At 36.9% G+C, this 19,541-nt stretch overlaps 1 protein-coding gene across 19 annotated transcripts in view; it reads right to left on the bottom strand.

Moving 5' to 3' along the window:
* MBNL2 (muscleblind like splicing regulator 2) overlaps window positions 1–19,541 on the bottom strand; it is a 156,213-nt gene that overhangs the window by 22,052 nt on the left and 114,620 nt on the right. For 11 of the 19 annotated variants that reach the window (XM_039483182.1, XM_039483164.1, XM_039483148.1 and 8 more), the window contains 4 exons: window positions 13,427–13,480; window positions 12,637–12,790; window positions 8,882–8,917; window positions 7,412–7,506 (listed from right to left, as the gene is read on the bottom strand). In XM_039483182.1, the coding sequence (XP_039339116.1) occupies window positions 7,412–7,506; window positions 8,882–8,917; window positions 12,637–12,790; window positions 13,427–13,480 (339 nt within the window). Of the gene's footprint in view, window positions 1–7,411; window positions 7,507–8,881; window positions 8,918–12,636; window positions 12,791–13,426; window positions 13,481–16,763; window positions 16,888–19,541 lie in introns of those variants that run through there. The other 8 variants (XM_039483199.1, XM_039483190.1, XM_039483187.1 and 5 more) reach the window with 7 other exon arrangements.

Here is a 19,541-nt window from a genome sequence, read left to right as displayed (position 1 = left end):
AAACAGTTAAATACAGAAAAACATTCCAAAGTTAAAAAAATAGAGAGTGTAAAGAGAAGGAAGGATGCCTAGATTTCTGATGTAAAAAGGAAATAAAATGCAGGCTTTTCTTTGCACATTTCTCAGCCTGTGTGAAGATACTGCCATCTAGCTAGTTTATGGGAGAAAAAGTCAATTTTCAGTCTTTGATGACTTCTCACACATCCCTTCCAAATTGATAATATTTTATACAATGTAAATACCCATTCTAAAGATTTGTACACAATAAGGTTGCTAAAATTAACTGTCATCTGTAATGACTTTCATGGGGTGACAGTTGAACAGAAAGGGTTCCACAAAACAATGTTAGTAAAAATAGATAAAGTGAAGACATTTTAAGTGTATTTAGCATTATATTTCAAATATCAAGTCCCTTAATTTCTGTGATGCGATCATTTCTTTCTGTTTAACCAAATCTGCACTGAGAAATAGAGCTACTTATACCGTTTCTGTTAATTAAAAAATAATGTTTTCCCGTATACTGGATAGTGTCAATATGTCTAGAAAACGAGTGTGTGAGGGTCTGAAGTCAATGCAAGTTTTTCTTTTGACTTTGCCCCCTTGTGTTTGCAAAGTTTTCCAATCCTTATTTTTGAAAGTGAAACTTCCTTACATGTAAATCAACATCTCTGAAGATTTCATTTGATTATGTTCATGCTCCTAGGTCTTGTGTGTCTATCATGAAATAGGCCATGAGCCTGTAATTTTTGAGCTTTTAAGACAAGATACATGTGTCTCAGGCACAGGCTACTTACTGTTATCCGCATACTCGCTATATAAATTCCTTTTCCTCTTTTTTGAGGAGCAAGACGCAAAAGCATCTAAACTACCAAACATAACTTTTGCCCCTAACAAATATATGGTAGGGTGACCAAAAAGAAAGTTATAAAGCAACATTCGTTTCCCAGGTCTGAGAGGAAGGTGGGAGAGCAGGAAACCAGTCAAATCATCTGTCCAGAGTTGGTGAATTTCAGGCAAGTAATTTTTCCCTTCTCGAAGAACATCCAATTGACTGAATTCTTACCCTTGAACAGAACAAAGCTTGAGGGAAGCATTTCCCAAACAATGCATTCCTCAAATAGTAGAGGAACAAAGAGGCAGTTTCATGAAGCCAAAAGAGTTGTGAAGGCTTCCTAAATCTCTCCTAGTTTTATAATGTAGCCCTGAGTAGATTCTGTTCATCATGACCTTTGTAGCACCAATGCTTCCTTCATCAAGGAAACATCCTGCATCAGCGCCTTGCCCCAAGCCAAAGAGCCTCATGCTTCAGTTTTGTAGGCTGGCTCTGCATCATGCTTCTGAAACAGAATATTTTCTTTAATAAGATCTACTACATACATGGTGACATGGTTTAATTGTGACCTTTAAAAATGCCTAAAAGGGCAAATCCTGTCCCCATATCTCTGCAGGCTCAGAAGACCCAATGCAGCAGAACCAATTCTACTCTGCTGCGTGGTCTTTGGGAACAGGGTTTCAGTAGACCGCATAGAATGCACACTCACAGTGTGCTGCCCAGCCCAGCTCTCCAGGGGAGGGTTTAGGGCAGGATGCAGAGGCACTAAGGCTGTGGAGCCTGACAGATACAATAAGATCCTGGACAAACCTTATTAAATTAAGAATTTTAGAAGCTCGTTGTATTAAATATGCAAATGTTTATGTACTACTGAGCGACTGCATGTATTTCCATGGGGCAGGGCGACCACAGCCCTTCAAGAACTAAGAACACGGGGGCATAATTAGGCAAATTCTTTCAGGCTGTAATACCTTCAGAGAGCTACCACCACACATACTGGAGAGAGGCTCACACATACTGGTCCAAACTGGATTCTCGAGGGACCAACAATTGGATAAATAACCCGAGTTAAAACTCAGAGCTTTCTTTCTGATCTAACAAATGGACAGAACCTCTGGTCTAAGGGGGAACGCAATCCTTAGGGATGTGTTGGAAGGGCTTTTGCCACTGAGGTCCCATAAGACTTGGGAGCTAGTTCTGAGTGAAAGCTGTAATGAGCTGGGGAGCATGCAGATAGGTTCTTTTATTAGTTTTTAATATGTTGTCTCTGTAATGTTTTCACCTTAAGAATAAATGTGCTTGCTTATAAAGGGCTGTGTGATAACTTAGCTGTGGCAATTATACTATTTAACATCTCTGAGAAAAGAAGTGAAGCAAGCCTGCTTAGGAAGTCTTTTGCTGGGGAGGTCACAGTATAGTCAGGGAACTGTACCGCCTGGAAATAACCCAGTGAGAAGGGAGAGACACGTGTCTCCACTCAAGAAAGTCATCGGCTAGGGAGCCAGAGGCACAGAGTGTGTCCCCTTGGTGGATCATAGAGGGGGAATACCGATGCAGTTGCCGTCAACTGTGACAGAGCCTATTCTAGGACTGTTACTAAATTTGTTCTGTTTTTTTTTTTTGAAAGTCAGTGTTACCAGATTGAACTGCAATAGTTCTGAGCATTGTTTTAGATAGTTCTGGAATGAGGGTCTGTTCTGTCTCTTTGTCTGAACTTTCCACGTGTGACTCTGAAAGTACCTCTTCTGTGGATAAAAACACGGTACAGTACAAGGACTATTTTCTTTGGGCTTTCTAGAGTTATTCCATGGAATAGGGAGGAGGAGGTTCTCTACTCTCTTACTATTTTTCAAGACCAGTGCAAACCTAGTCTATACCATCACCTAGATAAAGTAGGAACAAGCAGAGGAAGATTAACTAGATGAAGCAGGGACATTCCTTCCTTCCTTTTATGAGGAGGGGAGACTGATTTGGTGATTTTTTTTTTCTTTTTGGGACTGGGCTCAGTGTTTTGATATTTCCATTTGCTTCCAGGGCCATGAGATAAAAAGAACAAAAATGGTTTAATCCGGAGATTGGAGCACCTGGGACTGCCCAAAAGGGAGCATCTTAGAGACAAGCCTGGTTTTGATAACGAGGAGAAGGGAAAACCCACAGTTGGAACGTCAGACATGAAAGGCAGGAGAAAAATACAATAAATGATGCTAATAAGGAAAAGATTCATAAAACTAAGTTTTTAAAAATGCAGTCATTATATGAAGTGGATATGAATTCTTTTAGCATTGACAAGACTATCTCCATAAGATAGCTATCAAATTTAATAACGTTAGTCTTATGCAGGACCCCATGGTTATGTACCCACAGTAAAGGCCACATTAAAATAATTTTTCACCCCAAGATTTTACTTTAATCCACAAAAAGGGCCATTTTCCTCCTATCTTCCAATTTTCAGTTCATCTGCCCAACATTTTCAACATAAATGGGAGTTTAACGGGTTTCCTTAAGAGACAGAGCAGAAAGCATCAAGCGCTCTCTCATAATTCAGCACAGCAACAAGTGAGAGCTTCCTGACTCGTCAAACCTTCTCTCAGAGATAGTGCACAGAATGAGCTTAAGCATTTTCTTGGGGAGCAGGGGAGGTTTACAGAGGACAGCAGCTGCCATGTGCTGCTCCTGAGCTACACACAATAGATTCACTCATGTGGGCTGAGCAAGGGGGCTGCCATGTGATTCTTCAGTCTAACAGAATTTAGGTTTACTGAAAGCCTTGTCTTGCACCTCCCCCTTTCCAAGACAGTTCTGTAACCGATTGTTCCCAATCTCCTGTGTTACAAACCATGAAGGAGAGGGAGGCAGCTGCCTTCCCAAACTTCTCAATTCCAAAATTTCCTGATTAAGCATGTGGCTTAATAAATTGTTTAAAAAATTACTTCCACCTAAATGATGGGGCAACTACTTTAATTTGTTTTTTGAACTTGAATGTAAAGTGACTATTTTTATTTTCACTATTATTTTAATTTTACAATTATTTCAATAAAATGAAGGTTCCCAAATGATTTCAGAATTAATACAGCTGCATAATTTCCAATTTGACTCAGAAACTGATTCTTCATTTAGGTCAAATGGCGTTGGATAATTCACAAACCTTGGCCTTGTTAGACAACATGTTGATCCTTCATCTCTCTTTAAATGTAATCTGAAAATGGATCTTTTCTCTGTTGTATATGCCTCTTAAGGCCATAAACAAAGGGAGAGAAATTATGACCAACAATATAATGTGTTTACACAGCTTTTTCTGTAATGTATATTCTATATTGTCTATTTGTTCGGTGAAGCATTTTAGAATACAGTTTTGTATGAAAGATGCTACACAAAATAAAGACATACTGTATTGTATTGCATGGTAGTGAGTTGATATGAGTAAGGCTATTGTCTAAAAGCATTCTGAGTTCTATAATCGATATAAGAAGATTTCTGGATTATCACTCTGTGTGTTGCTCTGAAGCCTAAAATGTCTGTTGAGTCAGCATGAAGCAATGGAAACAGCTACAAGATGGTTGAGAGCTCTTTTTGTTTAGAATATCACAAGGTTCGGCCATCATATTACAGTCCAGTTTTTATGTTCTCAGCAATTTTTGCCCCCCCCCCCTTTTTTTTTTTTTAATACTTTACAAATTACACCTGTATGACAGTGCAGGATTTCACCTAGGGTTTTTTTAGTTTTTTTTTTTAAATCATCAAGAACTGGACAGAGATTCCATGGGTTCCTACTTCACTACAGTGCAGCTGGAATATTAATTGAGATAAATTACACCATATAGAAACATACGTAATGCAATGTTCTCAAGTAAAAACAGAGGGGAAATGATGAAATCTTGGAACTGTACATGATTTCTTTACTCTTGCTATCTCTAACATCAAAGAGAAAAAGGACCACTGTGGTGGAAGCTGTAGGAGACTAAGCAAGCAGCAGTCTCTATGTGAAAATAAACTTAGTGGTTATGTTCCAGCTGAAGGCTCCTGACTAGAGCTGGTCAAAACTTGAAATTTCCATTCCATGGAAAATTCTGACATTTCAAAAAAGTTTTCCTCCCAAGTCAGAACAAAACCTAAAAATTTCCCATGGAAATTCCAAAAACTTTTTATTTTGGAAAATTCTGAACATTTCCATTCGATTTTTCCAAAAAGGAACAAAGCAACTAGCTGCCCTCTACACCAGAGGCAGCCCAGACCCTCATTAAATTTAAGTGTTCCCTTCTTCCAACATAAATGGAAAAGGAAACCAGTGCTGCCTAAGCCAGGGGGAACCAGGGTATCCTCTTGCCAGGAGACAGATGCCTGGTGTTTTGCTTGTGGAAAAAAGGGGCAGAGATGATGATGTTATGTATGACGACTGTCTCTCCAGCCAGCATGAGTTAAAAGTTACTCAGCTGGAGGCAGCCCCTGTGGAAATCCATGTGGAAAACATTGCTACTGACTGGAATCTTTGGATGTGCCTACACTGCAGCTCGGAGCATTCTTCCCAGTGCAGGCAGATAGACATGTGCTAGCGCTGCTTGGCCTAGCACATTACAAATTGCAGCGTAGCTGGTATAGCACGGGTGACGGCTTGGGCTGGGCATCTGAATACAGCTGGATCCACTGGGTACATACTTGGGCAACTTGCCCAATCCACCACTGGTGCTACCCCAGCTACACTGATATTTTTAGTAAGCTTTGTCATGCAGAGCTAACACGTGTCTCTCTACCCGGAGTGGGGACCCTGGTTCCAACAGCAGTGTAGACATATCCTTCGTTTGTTTTATTTATTCCCTTGCCATCTGTATTTCCACTTGTTCGTGTCTCTTTTTTTTATCACAATGCTTCACAAGAGTTCACTAAGCACTTTTAAACCAATTTCTGTTGCAGAGATTCTGATGTGCAATGTTAACTACATGATTTGAGAACCTGAAATCCAGCAAACCTGCAGGATCGTCAACTGACTGTTTAGGGTAGTACCATGATGTTATTCATTACCTTACCATACCTTCAAAACAAAAACAAGAAGAATGGAAAACAGCTGAATTTTAAGCACACCAGTTGCCTGTGACATTTGTCTTCTATTCCCAAACATCATCCTTCAGCATTTTCCTTATTAAAATGAGTTAGCTTTCAGAAAGGGATGTACAAAATAATATTGTGCAGAACAAAAGGATAAAGCCATGAATACACTATCACACTGGAAAATGAAAGCCCTCCTTAAAACCAAGGAAGATGTTTGTTTGTGTTTCTTCAAGAAAGCACTGTGTATTTCAGAGGTAGTATATTTCCCCTAGAATACTATACATCATGGTAACTTATATTACCAAACTTGAGTTGCTATTAAATGGAGTTCAATTTTCTGGTAGAACACCTTTAAATAATACATTCTGAATATTTTTTAAAATTCTAAAAAATAAACATAAAAATTGGCATGTGATTCTGCTCCTCTGCTAGATTTGGAGGGGGGGCCAGTGGCAACAAGATAACTATGCTGAAGGCTTCTGCTTCTTCCTTTTCTCTTTGTGAGCAAATCTGCCTACTACCTCTTCAGTTTCATCTTACTGCTGCTGTTCCTGGTAAACACCCTTTTGAAAAACTTGGGGAAGAATATACATTTAAGCTCTCCCTGAACACTGCATGACAGTGATGCACCTGGCTATCAATAAAACAGTAAAAGTGACCAATGCACAAAGTGGTGTGCAGACTGGCACACTGGGGATTGAACTGAGGAGCTCCAAAACATGAATCTCTACACATCAAGCTAAAGGGCCCAGCTCGCATAGGGAGAGCTGCAACAGACTCATATCCTCAGTAGATCCAGCACAGAGGGGAAAGGAAACACAGTTACATCAGCAAATTGAAAAAAAAAAAGAAAAGAAAAAAATATTACTTCCTCTAATCTCTTTCTCTTGCATCTTAGTGGTTACTCATAACAACAGTAGAGACAATATTTTCAGAAGGAAATGTCATTTTCAAGTTGGCAGTGTCCCTTTAAATCTAGAGTGGACAGAGGAGACCAACTTTCCATGTAAATATCCAGAATGTAAATGTGAGTTATTCCTTATGTTACTGGCATTTTTACTTTTTCCTTTTCACGAAGCTTATCTTCAGCTGACTTTGCCCACTTGTGGTTTTAGTCAGTTTTCACGAACACAATGAGCTAGTCATTTATACACACTGTATGGAGAAAAGGATATTAACACATATGGACATTTGAAAACTGCTGTAACATTTTTTCCTTTTGGCATCCGAAGTTAGTTGTAAATCTTAACAAGGAGTCCACTACTAAAATGATTCTCTCTCAGCTGGGTTAATTACACAATATTAGATACAAGAAACAAACACTGCAACATAAAACATAGCTACATCATTATTTGCAATAAATGTTAACTCTAAATAAGTGCAACCTGTTCATAAACACTTGCTATAAACTATTTAAAAATAAAATTTGATGGGTAAACATGAAAAAAAAATTCTCCATGAGAATTTTTTTTAAAAAAATATCAGCACTCATTTAGAGTTTGGGATTTGTGAAAGAAAGCTTTAAAAGGAGCAAACCTGATTGGCTGTGGCTGTTGCGGCGAAGGGAACACTTGTTGCAGGAGTTGCTGCTGCAGAGACAGTGGCGGACGTAGCGCTGTGCATCATGGGCACTTTCAGGAGGGGAACCATGGAAGCAATGAACAGGAGGGTGCAGCATTATGGTAATAGAAGTGGTATTTTGGCATGGTGAATATCAGAGCAGCAAGCCATCATGGGTTAAACCAGCAGATGGCATGCAATCACAATGCAAAGCAAGAAAGCGTGGCAGAGAAATAAAAAAGGGAAAATAGCTTATTACAAGTACAATTAAAGGAAGTTTGTCAACATAATCAGTGATTCCCAGAAAAAGCAAAATAACTTCTGATTGCTGGTATTATATTTAAGAATTTGACAAATTATTTTAAATTGGGCGTCTACCAAAACAGCTTATCACTTTAAGTAAGAATTGTTCAATCAGTTGAAAGACTATTTTAAAGTAACTAAAACACATTAAAACACCATCCCTTAAGAAGTGAAATCTTTCATTTTTAGTACTGGGAAGAAAATAAACTGTTTTATTTATTTTCATTTACCAGTATTATAGGCTAAAAGTATATTTGCAGCCTTGCTTTAAACATACATACAATTTTTATATTTATGTTTCTGGATTTATGTTCTGTTGCCTCTCTATAACTGTTGGATTTTATTTGAGTTAAATTACCATCTGCTTTGAGGCAAAAATCAGTGTTATAATTATTTTCCTGATTTTAAATACTAATTTGTTTGATCTAAAAGAGCAAAGCAGATTGTGAACATTTATTTTTTTGTTCAGTTTTAATTTAAGGACAAATTTATCAATAAGTGCAAAATTCACTCACATAAGAAACTGAAACTCAAGTGAGTAGTCTCATTAAAATCAATGGGACTATTCACTTGAATAAGAATTACTCACTTGAGTAAGAGTCTGCTGCTAATTTTGCAACCATAAAATATGTGCATTCAAATGCTGCAAATTTTAAAGTGGATTTGATTTAATTAAGAGGGAATGCAATTCAGACCGTAGGTCTCAAAATACTTTCAGTTACAAGTATTAAAATAAATGCTTCTGGGAAACTCTGATAAAACTTTCTAACACACAGCAAAAAGGAGAAATAGGCACACCACTATGAAACTTCAAAACACTGATGAAATTAGCTTGCTTTACCAATATTTTATGATTTTAAAAATACTATAAAATATAAAATATATTGAGAGAAATACAATTTTGAAAACTGAAAAGCAGATTGGAATCCATGATTCTATGCATTTGCAGTGTGGTTGTTATAGCAGGTGATGTCACATCTAAACTGCAATATTAACCTACAAACAAATCTAAGATCCTACAAAGTCAATCAAAAAGCCAAATGAACCTTTAAATCTAGTAATCAAGTCATGTTTAAGATTTGCAAACAACTGAAGGTACAGTATACAATATAAAAGAGATCAATAAAGAAATTTAGAACCTACCAATACTGGTAGCGGGTGTCATGCACAAAACTGACCCTGCATGTCATGCAATGATAGGTGGAAAAAGTGAATAAAGGGAAGAAACAGGTTAGCTGTTTAGAGTTAACATTCAAACTGAGATTCAAGCATAACCAAGGATAAACAGAAGTTAGCTGAACACAATCTTAAGGTCATTCATAGTTTTTGTGTTACAAGAGTGACGTTAAATAATTTTATACTAAAGTATTATTACAGTATACCAATACATCTGTGTGCGTATTTAAGATGGACCAGATATCATAAACATCTTTCATTTATTTTTTGCAGAAATAAGAATTTTTAAAAACATTCTTGATTGAATATTGGATTATCTAATGGCTGCTTAAATTCATTCAACAATTCAGACAGCATTATGTTAGCTACACAGATTAATGTTTATTAATTTTGCTTATACACAGCAGAGGAAAACATTTAATTCAATAGAAATTGTCCTATTACTCAGTGGCGATTTTGTTAAATCTATGTATAAATATTAACATATATGTTTTTAATAACAAATTACTAATGTTATTTTTATCAACAAAAATGCTAAAATGGCAGCACTGGAAACAGAACCAATGCAGCATGGCTAGTGACTGTGCAACATTCCACATGATGTCCTGCCAATGTGCCTCAAAAGTACTCTGGATTGGGGTGGGGAGGCCTGTGTACAGCTGAGTTCAGTTTTTGTGCTCATTCAGCTGTTATCCTTTCTGCGAAAGTGAATGAAAAAGGATACGGGTTTTTAGGATGGTGATTACAGTGCGTAGTGGGGAGAAGGTGGAGGGTTGAGAAGAAGAGGAATAAACTGGCATGTACATAACACATTATGCTACTACTACATATTCAGCACATAAAATAGATTTAAGTTTGCAGAACTCCTGTTTGGTGATGTTAACAACCTTTTATGTATGTATGTATGTATGTAACAGCAAAAAGAACTATGAATGACCTTATCACGAAGAATAACTCTCACACACTTTCCCCTCTTCCAGTGGTCATAAAAGTTCTAATAAACAGCATTTGAAGGAAAACACTACCCTCTTGCTTTTCAGATCATAAATAAACATTCACCAAACAATAAAAAGTGCGGATGAAGCAGTCATACTGATTTAGTGTGTCTTTTGTATTAAAAGAGAATTACAGTGCAAAAAATCTAAGATAAGCAGTGCTATGAAGCCCCCAACCATTAATTAGGCAGTCATTGGTTAGAAAAGGCAGAGAAATTCTATAAAACAACGCATCAGTTTTCCATATATTTTATAAGCAAAACCTGGTTCTAACTGTAACATTTCTACCGAACACATGAACATATTTAAAATTAATACTAGTTCAGGAAATATTGGTTTACCATTTTAAACCAAAGAATTAATGTCATGCACAGTTCTCCATAGGGTGTGCAATATTTATAGCCACAGCCCCACATGGGAAGGTGTAGATGTACTTAGTTCCAGAAAACACAGTTCCTTCTGGACTCCCTGAGAAGTGCAACAACTGTAGGAGCAACATGCACTGTCTTCTATGAAAGGCCCATTCTACCGGCCAATGGAAACGGTGTGCACCATAGCTCACATAGGGTGACCAGATGTCCTGATTTTATAGGGACAGTCACGATTTTTGTGTCTTTTTCTTATATAGGCTCCTATTACCCACCACCTCCTGTCCCAATTTTTCACACTTGCTGTCTGGTCACCCTAAGCTCATGTCCTCATCCCCCACCCCTCTTTACAGATACTAGTGATGCCTCTGCTCGCTATGAGAAAGTCTCCTATTGTGCCCTGGCTCATATGCCGGATCTCCTGGAGATGAGTGACTCTTTGCACCTTTTCCCTTTTTTGTGCACCTGTGCTGGGACTGGATGACAATCTGGCCCTTAAGAGTTTGGCAAAAAGGCCCACATCCTTTTACATCATGAATTTATAATAAACAAACTGTCACTCAATTCTGAGCTAATTTTGTACTTGTGGTTATGATGACTCCAGGATTAACCAGAAATGTGAATTGAAGAGAAACAGCACATGGAATAAAGTACTTGAGGAAAGATAAGCATCTAAGTTTGGAAAATATCTGAGTGCTATCTTACTGACGTATTTTCAAACTAGCTTATTTTTTCAGGGTTATTTTAATGCATTTTACTGTAATTGTATACAATAGTGATAAGCTCTGAAAGGCAGTGCCTATGAGGAGGAACAATGCACACCCCACCACAAATTCTTATGGCTGTGATCTGAAGTACATTTGCAGGGGGACTGGGACATTTGTAAGCACTGGATGCTCTTTCATTTCTCAAATTCCTTCAAACCGTCCCACGGATGTTAGCACATTTTCCTGAACATTTCCATTATAGTCGCAAGTTACAAAATGGTCATGGGATCTCACTGAAAATTACACAAGATTTTGGGATATTTTCAAAATTAAAGTGAGTCAATATGTAAAACAAGTGCATAAAATAAATGTTTAGAACATATTTTGACAAATATAGGGCCAAATCCTGAGATCTTTATTAAGTTTTAATATACTTCTTATTGAACTTCCACTGAGTTCATATGATTTTTGTTTTTCTTCTGAAAAGATTATTGTAAAGCTATGTAATAAGAAATTACAGCATCTTGAATTCTTTCACTTGTTTAATTCATACTATTATTAGATGGTTAAAGAATATGATAAAAGATAAGCAAATATATTCAAAAATAGAAAATATATTTACTACAGAAAAGTGTTTTAAATCAGCCTAAAAATTCATGGTTGATATACATACTAATACTGAAACTGCACTCTTTAATGCACTATACGGAGTATTTACTTTTAGATACTTCTCTTTTTGAATAATATAGAGGATTTTATTGCAAGTTCACTTCATTCATAAATCAGACATTTAAATAGAATATTCTCCCTTCTTTCATAGTGTTAAAAGAAAGTCTCCATACCACACGTATGAGCTCAAGATGTTAGGTCTGATGGGGTTGGAGATTTTTCCAAATGACATGGTCTAGTTTTCTACAGCTCTGAACAACAATGGAATATTCATGTTACTAAAATTCCACTGTAGTTAAATCACTTATCTTAAGAATTAAAACACCAGCTATTAACTGCAAAATCTGAGGAGAGTTTTGGATTATAAAATATTCCATTATGAAGACAACTAAACAAGTTTCCCACGTAAAACAGTTCTATGCAGACGGAGAGTGTTTTATCCCCATAGTGCATCTGTGCAGGAATTAACTATAATTTGGCTGCTAGTGCTGCTGGTCTATAGGGCAAAGGGTATTGTGTAGCAGGAGTATGTTTGGCTGCAGAGCAGTAACGATGGCAGTACAAAATACACCAGAAGAACAGGGATACATATTACCAATACTTTTCACACTTCCCATTGTATCACAGAAGCATTATGCCTTCTCCAACAAGTTAATGACATTCCTCCTCCCCACCACCAAACACAGTTCTGGTTGATAGACCCAACATGCAACCCACTTAATATAGATATAAAATACTCTGACACATGTAAAATAAGGACGATAACAGAAAATACTAAAAGTTACTTAATGACACGATAAAATTACCTCCTGAATCCTAATATTCTGAAGAAGGAATTAAAATAATGTATTAAAATATTTGTGCATACTAGTCATGCATGTGCAGAGAATGGATTACACTTTAAAAGTATATTCAATGTAATAAGCACTGTCTTATGGGGAGAATGCTTAAATAGGATTCTGTTTAGTGCAAATACAACATACCTGTTGGGATAAATGCTGCATGTTGTTGCAACTGTGCATTGGCAAGAGCCTGTTGATAGTGCAAGACACTGGGATTAAAAATGGCACTGGCACCATTACTTTTTTCAAGTGCTTGTCTCTTTGGTAAAGGGTGAAGAACGCCAGGAGGAAAGGCCTGTAAAAAAGGAGAATTTAATTAAATTTGCAGATTTTTCTATATATATATATATTTTTTTCTAATCTATATTAATAAAATATTGTAATATACTTTTTAAAAAAGCAGTTAAAGATGTCTTGCCATGCACCTTAACTCAAATAATAGCAATGTAAAATGAGTGAAATTTTGTTGTTGATCGCAAAAGCATGGTACTATTAACATAAAACTGTAGCACCACAACTACTGAAAAGGAAGGCCTTTAAAGCAACAAAAGTGGCATTTCCTTTAAATTTGGGCTTAAAATAGTCTAGGAAGAAAAACCACTTGTGTTTCATTACCAAGTATTCTTTCTTAGTTATATTTTTCCTATTATTAAATACAGTGAGGGATTATAGTATTTTCAATTACAAAAGCAGTTATATCTAATTTTAACTTCTATGAAAAGGTATTTTAAAATGAAATCATGTTAGGAAAAAACTCAATTGTTTGCATTTATTGCATATGAGAATGAGATGGATAAATATAATACTGAATTTTTTCTAAATTAATAATATATGATAGTTTTCATTTGATGTTAACAAAAAGCAATACAAATTTCATTAGTTGCTTTTCTGAAAAGCTACATGCAAAGCAAAAGGTGAAAGGTCAAAGTACCAGGTCTACAGTTGCTTCGAGAGGCCGCTTCATTGCTTTGGCAGTCGACTGAGTCTTTTAATAACAGGCAGCGAGCACATGATGGCAGTGGGCCAATGGGATTCAAGCGAATTAACATACAGGTAAACAGCAAGCAGAGGTGCATCATGGGAACGGCATTGCATTGTGGATAGGTGAGAAGGAAAAAAATATTCTGAATGCAGTATACAACATACAAAACACTAGGCATGCACAACAACAAAAATGTTTTCTAAAGAAATGAATATTACACCTTGAATTAGTACTGAAGCAAAAATGCATCTACTATACCTTAGTTAAAAGCATATAAGAGAGTAAAATATAGATGTTTGAAATTTAGGAAAGTTAATTAAAACAGCAGCTTGCAGACACCATTAAGCATATTATAACACTTCACAGAAAAACATTGGTTTTCAGGATTTTCTTATAAGAATTTCTGATAAGTTAGTTATGTCAATTAAAAAGCATAAAATAAATTTTCAACACTAATAATTAAAATATAAAGCACTAATGAGAGTTTTAATGCTTTAATAGAATTACTCACGTGTATGTTTGCTGGATCAGGGCCTTAGTTAATAAACTGTACATTTCAATAGACTTTGGGGTCAAAATATAAACAATTTTCCTATTTCCAATATATAACAAATTAATGTTATGTCTAATCACTAACTCATCAGTTTAATATTTTTTACTATAGCTGGGACAGTAACTTGGATTATCCTTTTTAACTTACCACATTACACTGAGAAAAAGCTCTACATTTTTAAACAAATATTTTCTTAGATGTCATTCAGGAAAATCTATTCTAACTTTAGAAACAGGTGATAGAAAACAATATTACACCTCTACCCCGATATAACGCCACCCAATATAACACGAATCCGGATATAATGCGGTAAAGCAGTGCTCTGAGGGGGCAGGGCTGCACACTCTGGTGGATCAAATCAAGTTCAATATAACGCGGTTTCACCTATAACGCAGTAAGATTTTTTTGGTTCCTGAGGACAGCGTTATATCGAGGTAGAGGTGTATTTGTCAATAAGAGCATGTAATTTATGGTTAGAACAGGAATCATGGTGCTAATATAGCATCATTTAAAAATATTTAAATGTAAAACAATACTTAACATGAGCATAGTTTTATTGCCTATATTTGCATTAAGAGATAAAACATGAGGGCTAATTTGACTACATTCCAGCAGAAAAATTTAGTTGATCTTTTTCATCTATAACTCTTTTTTAATGGGAATTTTAAAAGAGTTTAATGAAAACATATGGAAAGGAGGGTTTCCTCATGAATCAGAAATCTGTTTTTTGCACTCACAATAGGTAGCTCCTCAAAGTCCAGAGGATAAATTAATATTCAGACTGTTTCTATCCTTAGCTTCAGATGTATAAAAGTAGAACAATAATTAAAAAGGGAGGACAAGGTACTGAGAGCACCAGGTCTAAGACAACTTAGGGTCACAGAACTTAGGCCAATGACAACATGAACATTTTGCAGAATAGCCCTTGCTTCACTAATCCTTAAAACTTCTTTCACAATCCACATTTCTGTCTCTCCTATTATCACCTTGTATCTTTCCTTATATCTTTGCATCCAAAGTCCTTAAGCACGTCCTCTATTCCTGACGTCTCAACGTATTCTTCTCTAGCTTCTTCCTAGATTCTACACCCTCCACTCTATGAGATCTGCTCTATCAAGGTCATTAATGATCAGGAAAGAAGGGCCCGGTTGTCCAAGAACTAGCCTGAGCTGTGGGAGACCCAGATTCAATCTGATCTACCACAAACTTCCTTTGTGACCTTGGGCAAGTCACTTAGGGGTCATCTACATGCTGCGGCAGTCCTCACCAGTGGGGTGCAAGTTCTAGTCTGCACCAGCACATCATGCACTAACTGGCCTGTGTGGAACCTGCTGGTGGGCACTAAACGTTCCCTAGTGTGTGGTAATGTAGTACCATTTGAAACAGGACTGTGTTAACACACACCAAGGAACTTTTAGCATGCACAAACGGTGTCCACCCTGGCCAGTTAGTGCACAACACACTGGTGCAGACTAGAATTTACACCCCACTGGTGAGGACTAACACACCATGCAGATGAACCCTTAGTCTTTCTGTGCTTCACCTCCCCAACTGTAAAACAGGGATAATAGCACTTCCTTACCTCACAGCACAGTTGTGAGGATAAATATGCTGACAAGTTTGTGAGGCACTGATATAGTATAGTATAGTATAGTATAGTATAGTATAGTATAGATAAAAAATATACTATAGTAATGGGGGCCATATACGTACAAGAGTAAGATAGATAGGCCAGATCTAAGGGTTTTCTGTTTATTTTCATCCACCTTGACCTGCTATCTTTGAAAAAACCCGATCACTCCCACCTCTCTCCCTTCTATAAAATATCTAACAATGCCCATACATCTTTTCACAGTATTCTGAGATCACTATGGACGAAAAACTATATGAGTTTGAAATATTATGGCTGGATTCAATTATGGAAGGTGATGAACGCTGTAAACTCCCCTTTAACTAAATGGGCATTGAAGGTGCTCAACCCATTACTACTATCTTCCAAAACACAGATCTCATCCACTCTCACAACTTCCCCTATTATCTCTATATTTATGACTCCCAAATCCCCACTCCTTATCCTCTTTCCCTCAGTTTAAACTTAGAGTCACACAGAAAGCCAAAAGGGACCATTGTGATCATCTAGTCTGGGGTCACATATACACAGGACTTCTCTGAATTAATTCCTGTTTGAACTAAAGAATACATTTTAGGAAAACATCTAATTTTGATTTAAAAATTGCCACTGATGGAGAATTCACCCCAACTCTTGGTAAATTGTGCCAATGGTTAATTACCCTCACTGTTAAAAATTATCAGCTTATTTCAAGTTTTAATTTGTCTAGCATCAACTTCCACTTATTATACCTTAGTCTGCTAGACTGAAGAGCCCTCTACTATCAAATTTCTGTACCCCATTTAAGTATTTATAGACTGATCAAATCACCCCTCAACTTTCTCTTTATTAAATTGAATAGATTGAGCTCCCTGAGTCTTTCACTGTAAGGTCATTTTTAAAAATCCTTTAATTGTTCTCATGGCTCTCTGAACCTTCTCCAATTTATCAACATTGTTTTTGAATTGTGGACACCAAAACTGGACATGATAGTCTAACAGCAGTCGCACCAGTGCCAAATACAAAGGTAAAAGAACCAAGGATTGCAATAGCCTTTTTGGCCACAGTGTCACACGGGAAGTTCACCCTGAGCTGATTCACAACTTTGCATCGGTCTTGCATACATCTCAACCTGTTTGCTCCATTGAAAACTCCCTTCTTTGAATCCTTTTGCGGGCTTTTCCCTCGCCTTCCAGATCAAGTCAAGCTCCCCGTGCTCAATTTCAAGGTTCTATAGTAGCAATGTTTCTGCCGATAAGGCCGCTCTTGTTTCTTCCTTGTCTCCCCTTCCCCTTGTCTCGCCTTCCGCTTGACTGTCCACTTCCTCATATCTTCACAACCTTCTTCCCTTTTACTCCTACGCTTGAAGCCTTGTTCACCAAAGAACCTCCCTCTCACCAGTCAAACCCCTCTGTAAAACATATTTCTTCCACCAGCCCTTTCCATGATAACCAACCATTGGAGAGGAACAGAAGGAGAGAGGTGGGAGAAAGAAAACAAATAAAATTAAGTTAAAATTGCTCGATAACAATCCAAAGCAGCGCGGACTGACTCATGTTCATTTTCATTTTCTGAGTCAGATGCCACCAGCAGAAGGTTGATTTCCTTTTTTTGTGATTTGGGTTTTGTAGTTTCTGCATTGGGGTGTTGCTCTTTTAAGACTTCTGAAAGCATGCTCCACACCTCGTCCCTCTCAGATTTTGGAATGCACTTCAGATTCTTAAACCTTGGGTTGAGTGCTGTAGCTATCTTTAGAAATCTCACATTGGTACCTTCTTTGCATTTTGTGAAATCTGCAGTGAAAGTGTTCTTAAAATGAACAACATACGCTGGGTCATCACCCGAGACTACTGTAACATGAAATATCTGGCAGAATGTGGGTAAAACAGAGCAGGGGACATTGAACTCCTTGGGGGAGAATTGTGTCACAAAAAAAAATGCGTTAATTGAATTTAACGAGTGTCATCAGCATGGAAGCATGTCCTCTGGAATGGTGGCTGAAGCATGAAGGGCCATAGGAATGTTTACTTATGTGGCACATAAATACCTGGCAATGCCGGCTACAAAAGTGTCATGCAAATGCCTGTTCTCACTTTCTGGTGACATTGTAAATAAGAAGGCAGCATTATCTCCTGTAAATGTAAACAAATTTGTTTGTCTTAGCAACTGGCTGAACAAGAAGTAGGATTGAGTGGACTTATAGGCTCTGAAGTTTCACATTGTTTTGGTTTTGAGTCTACAATCTACATTTGTAAGTTGCACTTTCACAACAAAGAGATTGCACTACAGAACTTGTATGAGGTGAATTAAAAATACTATTTTTTATCATTTTTACAGTGCAAATATTTGTAATAAGAAATAAAACACATTTTTATTTCAATTACAACACAGAATACAAAATATATGAAAATGTAGGAAAACATCCAAAATATTTAATACATTTCAATTGGTATTCTATTGTTTAACAGTGTGATTAAAACTGCGATTAATCGCAATTCATTTTTTTAATCATGATTAATTTTTTGAGTTAATCGCGTGAGATAACTGCTATTAATCGACAGGCCTGGTTTTTATATCTAGAAGTGATGAATTTTGCGTGATTGAAGGACTGATACTGGATCTGGATGAAATTTATTTTAATTTATTAGCCAAAAATGCAGTTTGGGTCAACCTGAAACTATTCATGAATTTGGTTAATTTTGGCTGAGAAAAAGATTTCAGGGTCAGTTTCAGAAAGAGTGCATGTGTTTGTCCATGTGTCCCTCACAATCTTTAGTCCAGTATTTAGGCCATTTGCAAGGCAGGTGAGAAACCAAGATTTGAACTGCCATTCTGGAGCAGGGATTTCTACGCAAGTCTCCTTCCTGGCTAAGTGAGTTTCCTAACCACCAGGCTATAGACTATTGTAGATGGGTTGCTCTCAATCTCTCCTGTTGAAGCTGTTCCATTTTGTAGAATTCTTAAATTTTCAGTGGGCCACAGTGAGATACTGAACTTGACTCTATAGTCTGGTTATTAACGCAATTACCTGGGAGATAAGAGACATAGATGCAAATCTTCTCTCTGCCTGATTCAGAGGAGGGAACCAAATTTTTTGGACTCAAATCTAATATTTTTTCTGATTTTTTGGTTTGCTGGGCAATCTGCATCCCCACCACCCCCACCACAACCCCAAAAATCAGTCATCTGCCCTGCTCTAATTATTACAGCAAAAATCTCAGATATTCACTCATTTTTATTTCCAGATCAGTCCTCAGCTTCTGTGAGCACAGAGAAGGTTTAGCTAAAATTCCTATATTTTAAATAGAGACTGGAAACACTGTAGGAGAAAATACTGAATTAGGGGAAATTCTCCTCTGTTCTTTTCCTTCTGTTTGGAGATTTAAATTCTTTCACAGTTGCCACATTTGAAAGAAACTCACTCTTTGTCCCCCTAAATGTCTGGTCTCTATTTATTTTCTAAATACAATACCCTGTGATAGTTATATACTGTACTGTATTGTGTTTCTGGTAAGCTCCTTACTCTAAGAGTAACTGTATTGTCTACATCCATTGTATGCACTACCCACAAGTCACATCGGTATAATTATTCTTTCAGTGCCAGAAATTAGAACAATGCTGCTTTGATCCGTGGGCTGACTATACTGCTGTCCCCTGAATAAAACCCTTCATGCTTTATTTGTTCAACTCTATCAGTACTGGTGTAGAACTGTTGCTAGTAACAGCATCAGCCATTCTGCAAAAGGACATTGAGTGAAAGACATCTCTAAATATGTTTCAGCAATAGTATAAAACTTCTGAAAACAAATCAGATCCTTTAACTTCTTTCGTTTGACCTTACTAGATACAATTTTATTAATTTTATTTATAGGCATTATTATGGCATTCCCAGATATACAAGC

This window comes from Mauremys reevesii, linkage group 1, assembly GCF_016161935.1.
Source record: "Mauremys reevesii isolate NIE-2019 linkage group 1, ASM1616193v1, whole genome shotgun sequence".
Lineage (NCBI taxonomy): Eukaryota > Metazoa > Chordata > Testudines > Geoemydidae > Mauremys > Mauremys reevesii.
Note: the sequence above shows the minus strand (reverse complement) of the source record. Positions and strands in the feature narration are given on the sequence as shown.